Source organism: Otolemur garnettii, unplaced genomic scaffold, assembly GCF_000181295.1.
Source record: "Otolemur garnettii isolate 467f Iridium unplaced genomic scaffold, OtoGar3 scaffold00003, whole genome shotgun sequence".
NCBI lineage: Eukaryota > Metazoa > Chordata > Mammalia > Primates > Galagidae > Otolemur > Otolemur garnettii.
Window position 1 is genome coordinate 25,333,337 of NW_003852398.1, and position 14,001 is coordinate 25,347,337.

The 14,001-nt window shown below is 41.9% G+C and overlaps 1 protein-coding gene across 1 annotated transcript in view; it reads left to right on the forward strand.

Moving 5' to 3' along the window:
• The first annotated feature begins 5,127 nt into the window (after positions 1 to 5,127).
• Positions 5,128 to 14,001, forward strand: part of DCTN4 (dynactin subunit 4) — a 41,504-nt gene continuing 32,630 nt past the window's right edge. Inside the window, exons 1-3 of the mRNA XM_023514484.1 lie at positions 5,128 to 5,360; positions 8,656 to 8,726; positions 11,262 to 11,440. Coding sequence (XP_023370252.1) covers positions 5,226 to 5,360; positions 8,656 to 8,726; positions 11,262 to 11,440 — 385 coding nt within the window. The 5' untranslated portion in view covers positions 5,128 to 5,225. The remainder of the gene's footprint in view (positions 5,361 to 8,655; positions 8,727 to 11,261; positions 11,441 to 14,001) is intronic.

Here is a 14,001-nt window from a genome sequence, read left to right on the forward strand (position 1 = left end):
CCCTAAAAATAGCAAAACTAGCCGGGTGTGGTAGCAGACACCTGTAGTCCTAAGCACTTGGGAGGCTGAGGCAAGAGGACTTTTTGAACCCAAGAGTTTGAGGTTGCTATGAGCTATGATGACCCCATGGCACTATGGGGACCATAGTGGTCCAAGTAACATTCTGTCTCAAAAAAAAAAAAAATAAAATCGCAATTTTTCTCCCTTGCCCTGTTCCTAGAAAAGGAATTACTTAAAGAGGAAAAAAAAATTTTTTTTTTTAGTTGCTGGTTTCCATATGCCAGCAAGTTCCAGATAGTTGAAAATAGTATTCATCCATTCAACAAATTCTTTTTGCAAGCTTAATCTGTGCTGGGCCCTCACTGAGTTGGGTGGGAATTCGGGCTTTGACTCTATTAACCTAATTCAGTACGCAATATGCTGGTGGTCTCCTAGAAAGAATCCTTGGGTTTGGGGGATTGGAAAGTGATAAAGATTCTGTTTAGTCAGACTTCTCAATCGTCTCCTAAACCCATCTTTGCACTTCCTTGTAAAATCCAGTTTTAGCAAAAAATACTGCTAAGCGAATTTATCAATTTACCCTACCCCTACCCCATGATTGGGTTTTTCATCCACCACCATCCCCGAGGTGATATCTGATTGCCCCAGCCTGTCCTCAGCAAGAATCCTGCCAGGTCTGTTTAGCCAAAATCTTCCTTACCCCTGATGTTTAATGTTCCTCTTAGTAATTTTCCTTCCACTGATTTCCTCCTTGCTCTTGGCTACAAATGCCCACTTGGCTATACTATATTCAGAGTTGAACATCATCTCTTCCCCCCCCCCCCGTAAGACCTTGTTGCAGTGGTTCCAATACCTATTGTGATGGTCCTACATAAAGTCTTTTAACAAACATCATGGAATAATTTTTCCTTTAGCAAGAGGCACCAAAATACAGTAAAAGCAAGAAACTTGGAACCGAGACCTGAGTGCAACCCCCAGCTTTATTTTTTATTTTATTTTATTTTTTTTGAGACGGAGCCTCAAGCTATCCCCCTGGGTAGAGTGCCATGGCATCACACTCACAGCAACCTCCAACTCCTGGGCTCAAGCGAGTCTCCTGCCTCCGCCTCCCAAGTAGCTGGGACTACAGGTGCCCGCCACAACGCCTGGCCATTTTTTGGTTGCAGCCATCATTGTTGTTTGGCGGGCCCGGGCTGGGGATTCGAACCCGCCACCTTAGGTGTATGTGGCTGACGCCTTAGCTGCTTGAGCCACAGGCGCCGAGCCCAACCCCCAGCTTTAACTAAGTCTATCTTCTTTCTACATTAAAATGAGCAATAGGGACTAATCTGTAAGGTCACTTCTGGCTTGCATGTTCCTTGATGTCACCCTCAAGCTAATCCAGGAATTCGGAGGTTTGTCCTATAGGTGATGGAGAGCCATTAAATGGCTAAACTACAACAAAAAAGGCTAAAGAACAAAATACAGTTTTTAGAAAGACTGAGTAGCAGTCAGGAAGCTGCAGTAAGTCCAGAAGAAAAATTGTTATGTTCTGTATTAAAGCGATGGCCAAGAGCATGAAGAAAGTCACTACTTAGAGCTGTTCCAGAGGTAGAATCAAAGGAAGGAGCCTCGGGAAGCCCCCAGGTCTGTGGCCAGGATAGCTATGTGCGGGTAAGAGTATAGTTACAATAGGAGCACAAGGTATATGGGAGAAGATGAGAAGTTGTGTAGAAAAACAAACAAGCAAAGAAAACAATTCCAAGTCTAGTGAATGAAAGCAGGCCCCCGGCCCTTTGTCTCCCTTACACTTGGGAAAGGAGCTTTAGCCAGGCCAACACCACATTTCCTGGGCGGGGCCTGTGAGGGGCCAAGAGGGGTATTGATGAAACAGCTGCCTGTTTTTCCTCCCCCTAGTTCACTATGACTTTTAGATGAGTCTGCAGATAGAGTCAGTGCAGGAAAACCTATGATTAAAGCAGATTTCAAGCAGGAAACCCAAAGCGGGGAAGGCAGCCCTGGCAGGCAGCCCTGGCAGGCAGCCAGTATTGGTCATGGCAGTTCTCCAGGGTTCATGAGCTATAGAGGACCCTAAGGTTTCGTGTCAGAGACCAAATTCAGGCTCCCACCACAAGACCTCATTTGACTAACATCTGACTGACTTCCAGTATTTTAAGTTATTATTGTAAATTTACTCTGAAGGACTCTTTTCTTTTCTCTCTCTTTTTTTTTTTTTAAAGAGACAGGGTCTTGCTCGGTCACCCAAGCTGGAGGGTAGTGGTGTGATCATAGCTCAGTGCAACCTCAAACTCCTGGGCTCAAATGATTCTCTTGCCTCAGCCAGGGCTGATTTGAACCTGCCAGCCCTGGTATATGTGGCTGGTGCCCTAGCTGCTGAGCTACAGGTGCCAAGCCAAAATAAGGTTTCCCTTTGATCTGGCAGTTCAGCTTTGGGTCTCTGTCTTAGCTTAAGCTCTCCCTTTGAAAGCAGAGCTGAACATGAGAGCTTGCAGGCAGGGAGCCAACAATAAGTGATCTCAGTGAAACAGCGTGAGCTTAAGACTAGGTAGAGTGAAAAAGAAATGCCAGGATACATTATCAAGTTGATCATTGTGTGCAACTAGGCCTCCAACCTGCTAGAATGTACTAAAGAACCACAGAGAACTTCTGAGAGAAAGGGAGATATTTATTTACAGGTGTGGACTCTACTTTGGTCAAAGGTTACCCCACAGAATGTTAATTCTTTCACACTTCCAGGTTTGTCAGATTCCCAGAGGTAACCAAGAATGTATTCATGTATTAATTACATAATTAATAATAAAAGGTCAGGGGAGGGCCTGGACCTGGGACTAGAGTTGGTAGCAGAGCACAGATTTTCAAAGTCAAGTCTTATTTTCAGAGTCTGGCAAATAGGGCTCTGCGGAACTGCAACTGTGGAGAATAGAATCCAGGCTCTTTGGAGGGGGAGAGAGGGCCCTGGCAAGAGATAGATGCTTTCAGTTTTCTCCCATGATAGACTTTCCATATTTCACGGCACCACAGGAACAGAATGTCTAATATTCTACTACATGGTGCTATCAATGGTCAAAAGACAGCAGAGACAAGGTCCACTATGCCCAGTCCCAAGACCAAAGACAGAAAATTAAATAAGTGATTATAAAAGCAATACTTCTCCAATTTAGTGAACATGACATTCACCTGGGAGCTTACTAAAAATTTAGCTTCCTAAATTTCCCCTTTCCCCCCAAAATACCAATTTAGGTATTGGAAAGGGCCTAGAATCTACACTTACAAATCGCTCCAGTAAATTCTTGCATGTGTAGGTGATCCAGGACCACGCTTGAGAAATACTGCCCCAGGGCTTTAGATTCTGAGCCAAGTGAGAGCAGAAAGTGTCTCATTTATCCCTGGTTCCCTCCCCAGCACCTGGCAAATAATAGAGACCAGATAATTGTCTACTAAAATTTTTCAGTCCTCGAAAAAGTATCTATTTCGCCTGGAGTAGCTCAAGTCTGTGGCATCTCTGCACCTACAGGCTCTGGGACTTCATTTTACCAGGGGAGATTAGCTCAGGAAAAGGGATTCAAACTAGCAGAGACTAAGCTGATAAACAAAAAAGTAAATGACTTATTAATACAAATAACTACAAATCAGTTGGCTAGCAATACATTTTCTTCTAAAAGAAGCAGCCACTTTTAGAAACTAAATTAGGACCACGTTGTTGCTTGGTGAACAAAAGTTCAGAGTAAATGCAATTTAATGACTTTCAGGCATAAATTGTTAAAGTGCAACACAAGTTGTGAGATAATTAGTAAATATGTACATGAAAGCACTGATGTAAATTGAAAAGCTACATATATATAAGGTATTGTAAAATATTACTAAATATACTGTAAGCAGTATACATAGAAATAACACACCCAAGCTCTGGAGTCAGAACAGAGTTCTACCTCTGTGAAACCTTAGACAAGTCCTGTACTTCCCTGAGTCTCAGTTTCCTGCTCTGCCCATGGCGAGTGGAATTATAGAAAAACGTTAGCACATTGAGTTTAAATTAGGTATGGGGTCCCTTATTGGCTGGTCTACCGAGAAAAGGTTCACACCTAAAAAAATTCTTGGCACCCACATGACAAAAGAAGGGAGTTTTTGTATCTTTTTTTAGTTGAGGGGGGAGGTAGGTAGGTGGAATTTTTGTAAGGTAAGATTTACAGGGTTGGGGGTTGGTTAGTTACCAGGGGAACTGAGGATAAGAATGTGGTTTGACAAGGGTCTGCTCTAACTCTGGGCTAATCTCTTGTCTCTGCAGGATATGTTAATAGTACATGCCTTTTAAGGTTCAGGGGAGGATTAAATGAGACAACGTATATAAACTGACACAGTGTCCTGCACTTAATAAGTGCTCCATAAATGTTTGCTTAATAGTATTCAGCTTTCCTTCCTCTCAAGCACCAATTCTAATGTCAGCTAGATAATACATTAGTACAATCAGAAATACAAAGACCTGGTAATACCCAACATGGGCCCCAGTCTCTGCTAGCCAGTTTTAGGTGGCCACTGTACATATCTAAGTCTTAGTTGAGGTATTAGAAAAATGTGGACACCTACCAACATCGTTCATTCAGTGATTTCATTCCTTCACTCATCTATACTTACTGAACACCCACAAAATAGACTTCGTTCTAATGCAAAGTATGTACTCAAAACCTGGAAACAACTGAGACAGAGCCTCGGCGTAGAGTTCACTAAGAAGTCCCAAATGAGAAAATGTATGCGAAAGTTTCTTATAGGTCATTGGCAAGCCTCAAAAGAAAGAGCTGCTGAGACTAATTCTCAGCTTTCCAGTTGCTGTGAAACTCTGTTCCTTTGGGACCTTCCACCTGCTCCTCGATGTCCTCTTCGATGGTGGGAGGGACGTTCTAAATTAAATAAAAGAGCTGCCTCCCTTTCTGGAAGAAATGAAAAAAAGGAAAGCAGTGAGCCTGTTTGGACTTGATCTACGAGTCCAGACTTAAAGAAACGACCGAGCTGAGTCTCAGCAGCAGATGCTCACAAAAATTCTGGGAAAGGAGCCGAGGGTGGAGCCGAAACCTGGGACACGAGCTGCGCAGGCGCACTCTGAATTTCGGCCAGTGCAAAGCCACACCAGTCAAGTTTACGTAGAAAGACGCCGGGAAGACGCCGAGGAAGACGTAGGCTCTCAGGTCACGTGACGCGGCGGGAGTGTCGTTAGCTCCTCCCTCCCCAAGATGGCGTCTTTGCTGCAGTCGGAGAGAGTTCTCTACCTGGTTCAGGGAGAAAAAAAGGTTCGGGCCCCGCTCTCCCAGCTCTACTTCTGTCGCTATTGTAGCGAGCTGCGGTCGCTGGAATGTGTGTCTCACGAGGTAACGGAGTTGTCCCATGGAGGGGGAGGCGCGGCCGGCCTCATCCTAGTCACCGCGACCGGCCCGGAAGTTCCACCGGTTGGAGGCGGGTTTGGGTTATTGTCCTACCTTGTTGATTGGGTCTGTCTTTTGTCTTTCAGTTTTGTCTGCGATTTAATTTGCTTGTAATCTGTCACTTGGAGAGTAGAGGCGGGCTAGGGTGGGGCTGAGCGGATCTTCTGGTTCTAGAGCGGCCTCCGATTGGATAAACTTGACTTAGGGACCCTGACTGCCTCCTGTAGGGTTTGGCATTGGGTGGACTGGGAAGAATGGTTTGGGGATGCTTACTTAATTCAGGCCACAATGGCGAAAAACCGTCTTTCCAAGATTGATGGCGGGCGTGGAGAGGAGGTGCAGACATTCTCATTCATGACCCTTTCTATTCTGGAAGTTCTGCCCCTACTTTGGCCAAAACTGGGTGCCCATCAGACTGTCTTTCCCAATTTCCTGGCTCAGACCAAGGCCTGCTGCAGGGAGGAGGTTGGGATGTGGTGAGTTGATAGAAAAGCGCTTAAAACAAAGTCTCATTTAAGCCCCAGGTTTGTATTCATGGCGTCTGGGTACAGTCCTGTCTTCACTGGCACAAGTGAGCGTCAGAATTAGAAACGTTCCGAAAGTAGAAGAACCCGGCCACTAGAAAGTCCCCAAATAACAAAACCGTGAAACTTCTGCGATAGTAGGCACATCTTGCACATTCAGTAAGCTTTGGGCCTTGAAAGGCATATTAAGACATAAACCCTGCTAATAACTCAGTCTAAGAAAAATTTGGTAGTAATATAATGTATTACTCAGTAATAATGTATTACTATTTGATAGTAATATAATGTGTAATAACTCAGTCTAAGAAAAATTTGATAATAATATGATATTCAGTATTGCTATTTGGTACATGCTTTATATAATCTCTCCATATTAATGAAATGGATACCTTCAAAAAACGTTTTTTTAGGCTGGCTGTGTTGGCTCAACACCTGTAATCCTAGCACTTTTGGAGGCTCAGGCAGGAGGATCTCTTGAGGACAGGAGACCCCCTTACCTACAAGAAATTTAAAAATTAGTTAAGCCACATGGCATGAGCCTGTAACCCTAGCTAGTCTGGAGGCTGAAACAGGAAGATTGCTTGAGCCCAGGCCTTGGGAATTGCAGGGAGCTCTAATGACACAAATGAACTCTAGCCCTGGCAACAGAGTGATACTGTACCTCAAAATAAAAAATAATATAAAGGGGCTGGGCCCCATGGCTCAGATCTGTACTCCTAGCACTCTGGAAGGCCCCAGGCAGGAGGATCTCTTGAGGACAGGAGTTCAAGACCAGCTTGAGCAAGAGCAAGACCTTATTTCTAAAAATAGCCAGGTGTTGTGGCAGGCAGTATGGTCCCAGCTACTTGGGAGGCTGAGGCAAGAGGATTGCTTCAGCCTAAGAGTTTGAGGTTGCCGTGAGCTATGATGCCATGGTATTCTACTGAGGGTGAATAAACTGAAACTGTCTCAAAATAATAATAATATAAAATAAAAAAGTTGTTTTACAGTTAAAGAAATAGAGTTTGCCTTAAGCTACACAACCAATAATTTGGGGGTGGAACAGAGGACCAGAATTTGGACCTAAACAGCCTTACTCAGAATTTTACTAAAGATCCCTGAACGGGTAAAATGCATGTAAAAACACATCTTGTACTGTGACCCATTTTACACATTATTGATAATAATCATTGGAGTTAATTTTCATGACATTAAAAAAATAGTCAAAGAAAGCAATTAAATAATAGAAGAAAAGTCAAATATATATTAAAAATTTGGCCCTGAATTTTCTTGTAGTCTCTGTTAGCTCTTTATTTATGTGATCTCCTTGGTAGGTCCTCTTTCTTTTACATCAGTGGTTCTCAACCTTCCTCATGCTGCAGCCCTTTAATACAGTCCCTGTGGGTCTCCACCCACAGGTTGAGAACCGCTGTTTTAGCTGCTTCTCTGTTCCAGCACCACCCCTAGAACTTACTGGATCATAGTCTCCTGCAGTGGATATAGGGTAATCAATCTCCACGATCTCTATAAGCATTTCTTCAGTTGGGACATCTGGTCTATGACAGCCTCTTTTACAGTCTGATACCTACCTTTCATGTAGAGGCCATTAAAATTTGGAGAAGGGTGAGGTTAGTGAGGCCTGGGACAGGTAGAAAATTGTAATGGAGAACCTGGGTCTGGAGCTGCATGTTAAGGGACAAGCAGAATTTGGAAAGGAGGCAAAAAGAATGGTGTTTTGCATTTTATGATGAGTCAGTGAAAATATTAGTCAGCAATACTGTATTTTATGTTCCTGAAAATTATTTGGGCAGCAACCTGATAAATTTTTCAAATTGATCTATTTATAGCAGACAATAAAGAAATCAATTTCTGTTATAGTATATGTTCAAATGAATGTCTGTCCATCTTTAGGTGACTACTGTCCTATACTTGTCAAATAGAATAAAATAAAAATCTCTAATTGGGCCATGACCATATCTCAGTGGGTAGGGTACCAGCCATATACACCAAGGCTGGAGGGTTTGAACCAGGCCTGGGCCACCATAAAACAACAATGATAACTGCAACAAAAAAAAATAGCCGTGCTCTGTGGTGGGTGCCTGTAGTCCCAACTACTTGGGAGGCTGAGGCAAGAGAATCACTTGAGCCCAAGAGTTTGAGGTTACTATGAACTGTGATGGCACAGCACTGTACCTAGGGCAACAGCTTGAGACTCTGTCTCAAGAAAAAGAAAATCTCTGATTCGTTGGGTATAGCTGAGTATGTAAGTATTAATTTATGCTTTTCCTCAGTGAACATGTATTACCTTGCCAAAGAGAAAGCTTTTTAATCTTCCTTAACAATTAAAAAGTGTGGTCAAGTTATTACAGTCACATGGAGCTAAACTAGGTAGAAGGATATTTGAGCACAGCTTTATAAATTTTATTATATTAATCTATTCCTTAGAATTCCTCAATTGGAAACTTTAAATTATGACATAGATAACATTTAACACATAAAACCCTGATGAAATGGAACAAGAAAGATGGGAAAGGAAAAATAGGGTTTTAGAAAATCTGCTAGAAAAAGACAGATGACTGAAGAATAAACCCTAACCTGGAAACAGTCCAGGTTTGTGGCCAGGTCAGTGGTTTCTCACTTCTGCTGCAGTATAACACATTTCAAAATTCATTATTTAACAAGTTATATATACAAGCTAAACTGGATTTCTCTTCTTGTGATTTTTTGTTTTTTCCTAGGTGGACTCTCATTATTGTCCCAGTTGCTTAGAAAATATGCCATCGGCTGAAGCCAAACTTAAAAAAAATAGGTAAGACTGGTAATTTTTTTTTCCTTTCTTCTGTTTTCTTTAGCTGCTGCTGCTTTTTTTTTTTTTTTTTTTTTGAGACAGTCTTACTTTGTCTCCCTGGGTAGCATGCTGTGGTGTCATAGCTCACAGCAACCTTAAACTCTTGGGCTAAAGAGATCCTCTTGCCTCAGCCTCCTGAGAAGCTGGGACTACAGGCGCCTGCCACAATGCCCAGCTAGTTTTTAGAGACGGGGTCTTGCTCAGCCTGGTGTCTAACTACCTACCTCTGCCTCCCAGAATCCTAGGATTACAGTAGTGAGCCACTGTGCCCAGCCTTTCTTAGCTATTTTTTAAATAGCTGGTTAAAAAACATGAAATTAACCCTCTTGTTTTGTTTATTAGCATCACCATTGCCAAGCAAAGAGAACAGTTTTATTTTATTTTATTTATTTTGAGGTCCAAAGAAAGCTAGTGGCCTCCCCAGTGCCCTAAACTGTATATTTTATTCAGATTTCCTCAGTTTTTCTTTAATATCCTTTTTTTCTGTTTGGGGATTCTATTCATTATACTACGTTATATTTAGTAGTCATGTCTCCTTAGGCTCCTGTTGAGTATGACAGTTTCTTAAAATTTCCTTGGTTTTGATGCCTCCAAAGTTTTAAGGAGTACTGATAAGATACTTTATAGATTGTCCCTCAGTTGGGAGTTGTGTGATATTTTTCTCCTCAGACCAGGGGAATGTGTTTGGGAGAGGAGAACCACAGAGGTGAAGTGCCATCTTTTATCATATCAAGGGTAAATGTTATTAACGTGATTTATTGATTACCTAGATTGAGGTATTTGTTATATTCCTGTACTATAAAATTACTGATTTTTTTTTGGTCTCTCTTTTTTCACACTATACTCTTTGGAAGGAGAACCACTGTCAGAGCCCACAGTTAAAGAATGGGGAGGTATGCTCCTCACTTCTTTAGGACTGTCCACATGAATTATTAGAATTCTTTTACATGGAAGATCTGCCTCTGCCTCCTTTTCTTCATTTTTTAAATTTAATCATTTATATAGGACTGTGGGATCACGGATTAATTTACACTTTGGGTTTTAATCCCATACTACTTTTATTTTTTGTTCAAATTGTTCTAGCTTTGGCCAGTGGGAGCTCTTTAAATTGACTTCTGTGTCCCTTCCTCATATCCCCATCATTGTGGGGCAGGAGTTTCTCTTACTTAGTTTGGTCCTTTTCTTTTTTGAGACGGAGCCTCAAGCTATCCCCCTGGGTAGAGTGCCATGGCATCACAGCTCACAGCAACCTCCAACTCCTGGGGTCAAGCGAGTCTCCTGCCTCTGCCTCCCAAGTAGCTGGGACTACAAGTGCCTGCCACAATGCCCGGCCATTTTTTGGTTGCAGCCGTCATTGTTGTTTGGCAGGCCCGGGCTGGGGATTTGAACCCGCCACCTTAGGTGTATGTGGCTGGCCCCTTAGCCGATTGAGCCACAGGTGCCGAGCCAGTTTGGTCCTTTTCTTACTTACCAATACAACAAGATACTATGGACTCATCTTGGATATTTTCTCCCTCAGTCTTAAAATTGCTCAGTTCTCCAAAGAGCCTTCCTTGGTTCCTTTTACTGGAGAATGGTATTAGAAACCAAAGTTTGGCTGCTAGGTTTGCTTATTGCTGCTAGATGCTGTTTAGTTTTTAGCTTAGTGAAAAACTCCTTTTGCTGCCAGTCATACCTCTGTACCTTGATGGATGTGAAACACTGTTAAATTGTGTTTCCTGCCCTGAGAAATAGCTCCTGATAACCAGATATTGTTTTGTATACTTTCCACAAATTAATTTTTATCATTTAATCCTCAGTGTCGTTGTGAGATGGATACTCTTACTATCTTCATTTAAGAATGATAGCCAAATGGCAAAATATCACAGTGGAAAATGGCAAAATATCATAATGGAAGTTATAGAACAGAACTTCAAGGCAGGTACAGGACCACAGGACACTTGATAATCTCTGGAAGAGTTAAAAGCAACAGGACAAAGAGACTCCTAATGAGGAAACATTGGCTGAGCACTAGGAAGAGTAGCATCTAATGAGAGAATAGAAAGCCCTGAAAATTTGCCACTTTTTGAACCATTCCAATTTGGGAGTGTTGTTTGGTATCTGTTTCAGCTCTCTGGCACAGCAGTCAAGCAGTTATTTTCCAAAGTTAACTTCATTGCTGCTTATATTATCGTTAATTCAGTTTTCTATCACACAATTGGTCTGTCCTCTCTAAAGGCATAAGCTACAATATTTTTCTTTTCCTCAGCAATCTTTGTGATCTGTATAAGCATAAAATGTGTCTGGAATAGTAAACACTCCCTATTAATAGTGTTTCCCTCTGAGGAATAGTATTGGGTCAGGCTCTAATTCTTCAGGAGCTTTATTTCTTTTTTCTTGAGAGATGAAAGAAAAGACTCTCTTGAATTGCTAATACCTAGAAAAATGTCCGGCACATGGAAGATGCTTGATATATATTCTTCAAATGAATGAGTGACTGTGTTTGTCATGTAACAGATGTGCCAACTGCTTTGACTGTCCCGGCTGTATGCACACCCTCTCCACTCGGGCAACAAGTATCTCCACACAGCTTCCAGATGACCCAGCCAAGACCACCATGAAGAAAGCCTATTACCTGGCCTGTGGATTTTGTCGCTGGACATCTAGAGATGTGGGCATGGCAGACAAATCTGTTGGTGGGTGAGGCAGTCAACATGAGATTTTGTGCTGTTGGCAGTGCAGTTGCCCATAGATTATTATTTCTGAAACCTATTGGGAGCTAAATTTAGAATATTTTGTCATTAAATCTTTGATGCTCCCATATTCTCACCTTTATAAACCATCATGTTTCATGTGAAACTGGTTAATACTATTCAATTTTCTTAGAGTTGGTAAAATAGCTTTTAAAGACTTGGGACCTGTAGCTCAGCGGGCTGGGGCACCAGCCACATGCACTGGAGCTGGTAGGTGTGAATCGGCCCAGCCCTACCAAACAACAACAACAATTGCAACCAAAAAATAGCTGGGCATTGTAGTGGGCATCTATAGTCCCAGCTACCTGGGAGGCTGAGGCAAGAGAATTTCATTCTTCCTTCAGACAAGTCTCAAACTCCTGAGCTCAAACAATCCTGCTTCAGCCTCCCACAGTACTGAGATTACAGGTGTGAGCCACTTTACCTGGCTAAAATTTTAAATTGCTTTTATCTTTCTGCCCAGCAAAGATATATATATATATGTGTGTGTGTGTGTGTGTGTATTTATACACACACATATATGTATATGCATGTAAAATGTTTATCAGCAAAATAGAAAAATTTGGGTATATAAGGCATTTGTCTTTCCATCATTTGACCATTTCAGAGCAGAAATTGCACTTTCTTCATCAGGAAACTTCCTTTTATTTTATAAATCCTATACTGCATAGTTAAATCAGAGATTAGAAACACTGTCTATGCAGTCAGTTCAAAATCTTGAGTTGTTTTCATGTTTTATATAAATAATATCACTAAATCCCCATTGTGTTTTGTTTTGTTTTGAGACAGAGTCTCACTATGTTGCCCTCAGTAGAGTGCCTATGGCGTCGTATCTCACAGCAACCTCCAGCTGTTGGGCTTAAGTGACTCTCTTGCCTCAGCCTCCCAAGTAGCTAGGACTACAGGCACCCACCACAACGCGTGGCTATTTTGTTGTTGTTGTCATTGTTTTAGCAGGCCCAGGCACCTTCAAACACACCAGCCCTGCCCTAACCACTGAGTATGGGCACCAAGCCCCCATTGGGTTTTTTTGTCTTTTTTTTTTTTTTTGGCAAGACAGAGTCTCACCTTGTCGCCTTCTGTAGAGTGCTGTGGCATCACAGCTCAGAGCAACCTCCAACTTTTGGGCTTAAGCGATTCTCTTGCCCCAGCCTCCCCAGTAGCTGGGACTATAGGTGCCTGCCACAACACCCAGCTATTTTTTGGTTGCAGTTGTCATTGTTTAGCAGGCCTGGGCTGGGCTCAAACCTACCAGCCTCAGTGTATGTGGCTGGCACCCTACTCACTGAGCTATGGGGGCGCAGCCCCCATTGTTTTTTTATCTGAAATTTTCTGTTTAGTTTTCTAAACTTGTAAAAATTGTTACTTTTGGATTTTCATAAAAACTATGGCTAACTAATAAATGGGGAAGGCCATAACAAATTCACTGTATGTCATCTGACAGTAACTAAAAAGAACATGGATATTAGCTTAAACCTTTTAATAAATCCTTTGAAAATCTAGAAATAAATATTGGTAAAGTTTTTTAGATTCAACCCTGTTTTTTAAAAAAATCCTTGATTCTGCTGATTTTGCTCTTTGGTTTAGAGTGCTTGAGCTCTTAATTGGTTTTCTAACTTTGTACGTTAAGTTGATAAAACATGTACTCTTTTCAAAAACAAAAAAAAACTAAACAGGTATATCTGATTGCCAGTAAATATTTCTGTGTGTATGTTTCAATGTCAATGTATCACTAGTTAGAATTTGTCAAAGAATATAAGTTAAATGTTAAAAACAACATCAGAGGCTAGGTGCAGTGGTTCACACCTGTAATCCTAGCACTCTGGGAGGCTGAGGCAGGTAGATTGCTTGAGCTCACGAGTTTGAGAACAGCTTGAGCCAGAGCAAGACCTCATCTCTAAAAATAGCAGGTGGACATTGTGGTGGGCTCCTGTAGTCCCCGCTACTTGAAAAGCTGAGGCAGAAGAATCTCTTAAGCCCAAGAGTTTGAGGTTGCCATGAGCTGTGATGCCATGGCACTCTACTGAGGGCAACAAAGTAAGACTCAATCTCAAAAAAAAAAGAAATAACATTATTGTTATTATTATGTCACATTATAGGCCTCAGTTAAAATACATTTTTGCATGTTTCTATTTTATCTTTTTTTATCAAGTAAAAGAACAAAGCCCAGAAATCCAAATAGATTTCTTAGTTTGTTACTCTGTAAATCAGTATTTTATGCTGTTTGGATTATGAGTCCTTAAGATTGGAGAATTTATATTTCAGAACTTAAAAACTTATGCTAGCTTCTAGAAATCTGTGTCCTCTAAGATATCTTGACAGTGGCTCGGTGCCTATAGCTCAACCAGCTAAGGCGCCAGCCACGTACACCTAAGGTGGCAGGTTCGTATCCCCAGCCTGGACCCTCCAAACAACAATGACGGCTGCAACCAAAAAATAGCCGGGCGTTGTGGCGGGCGCCTGTGGTCCCAGCTACTTGGGAGGTGGAGGCAGGAGACTCGCTT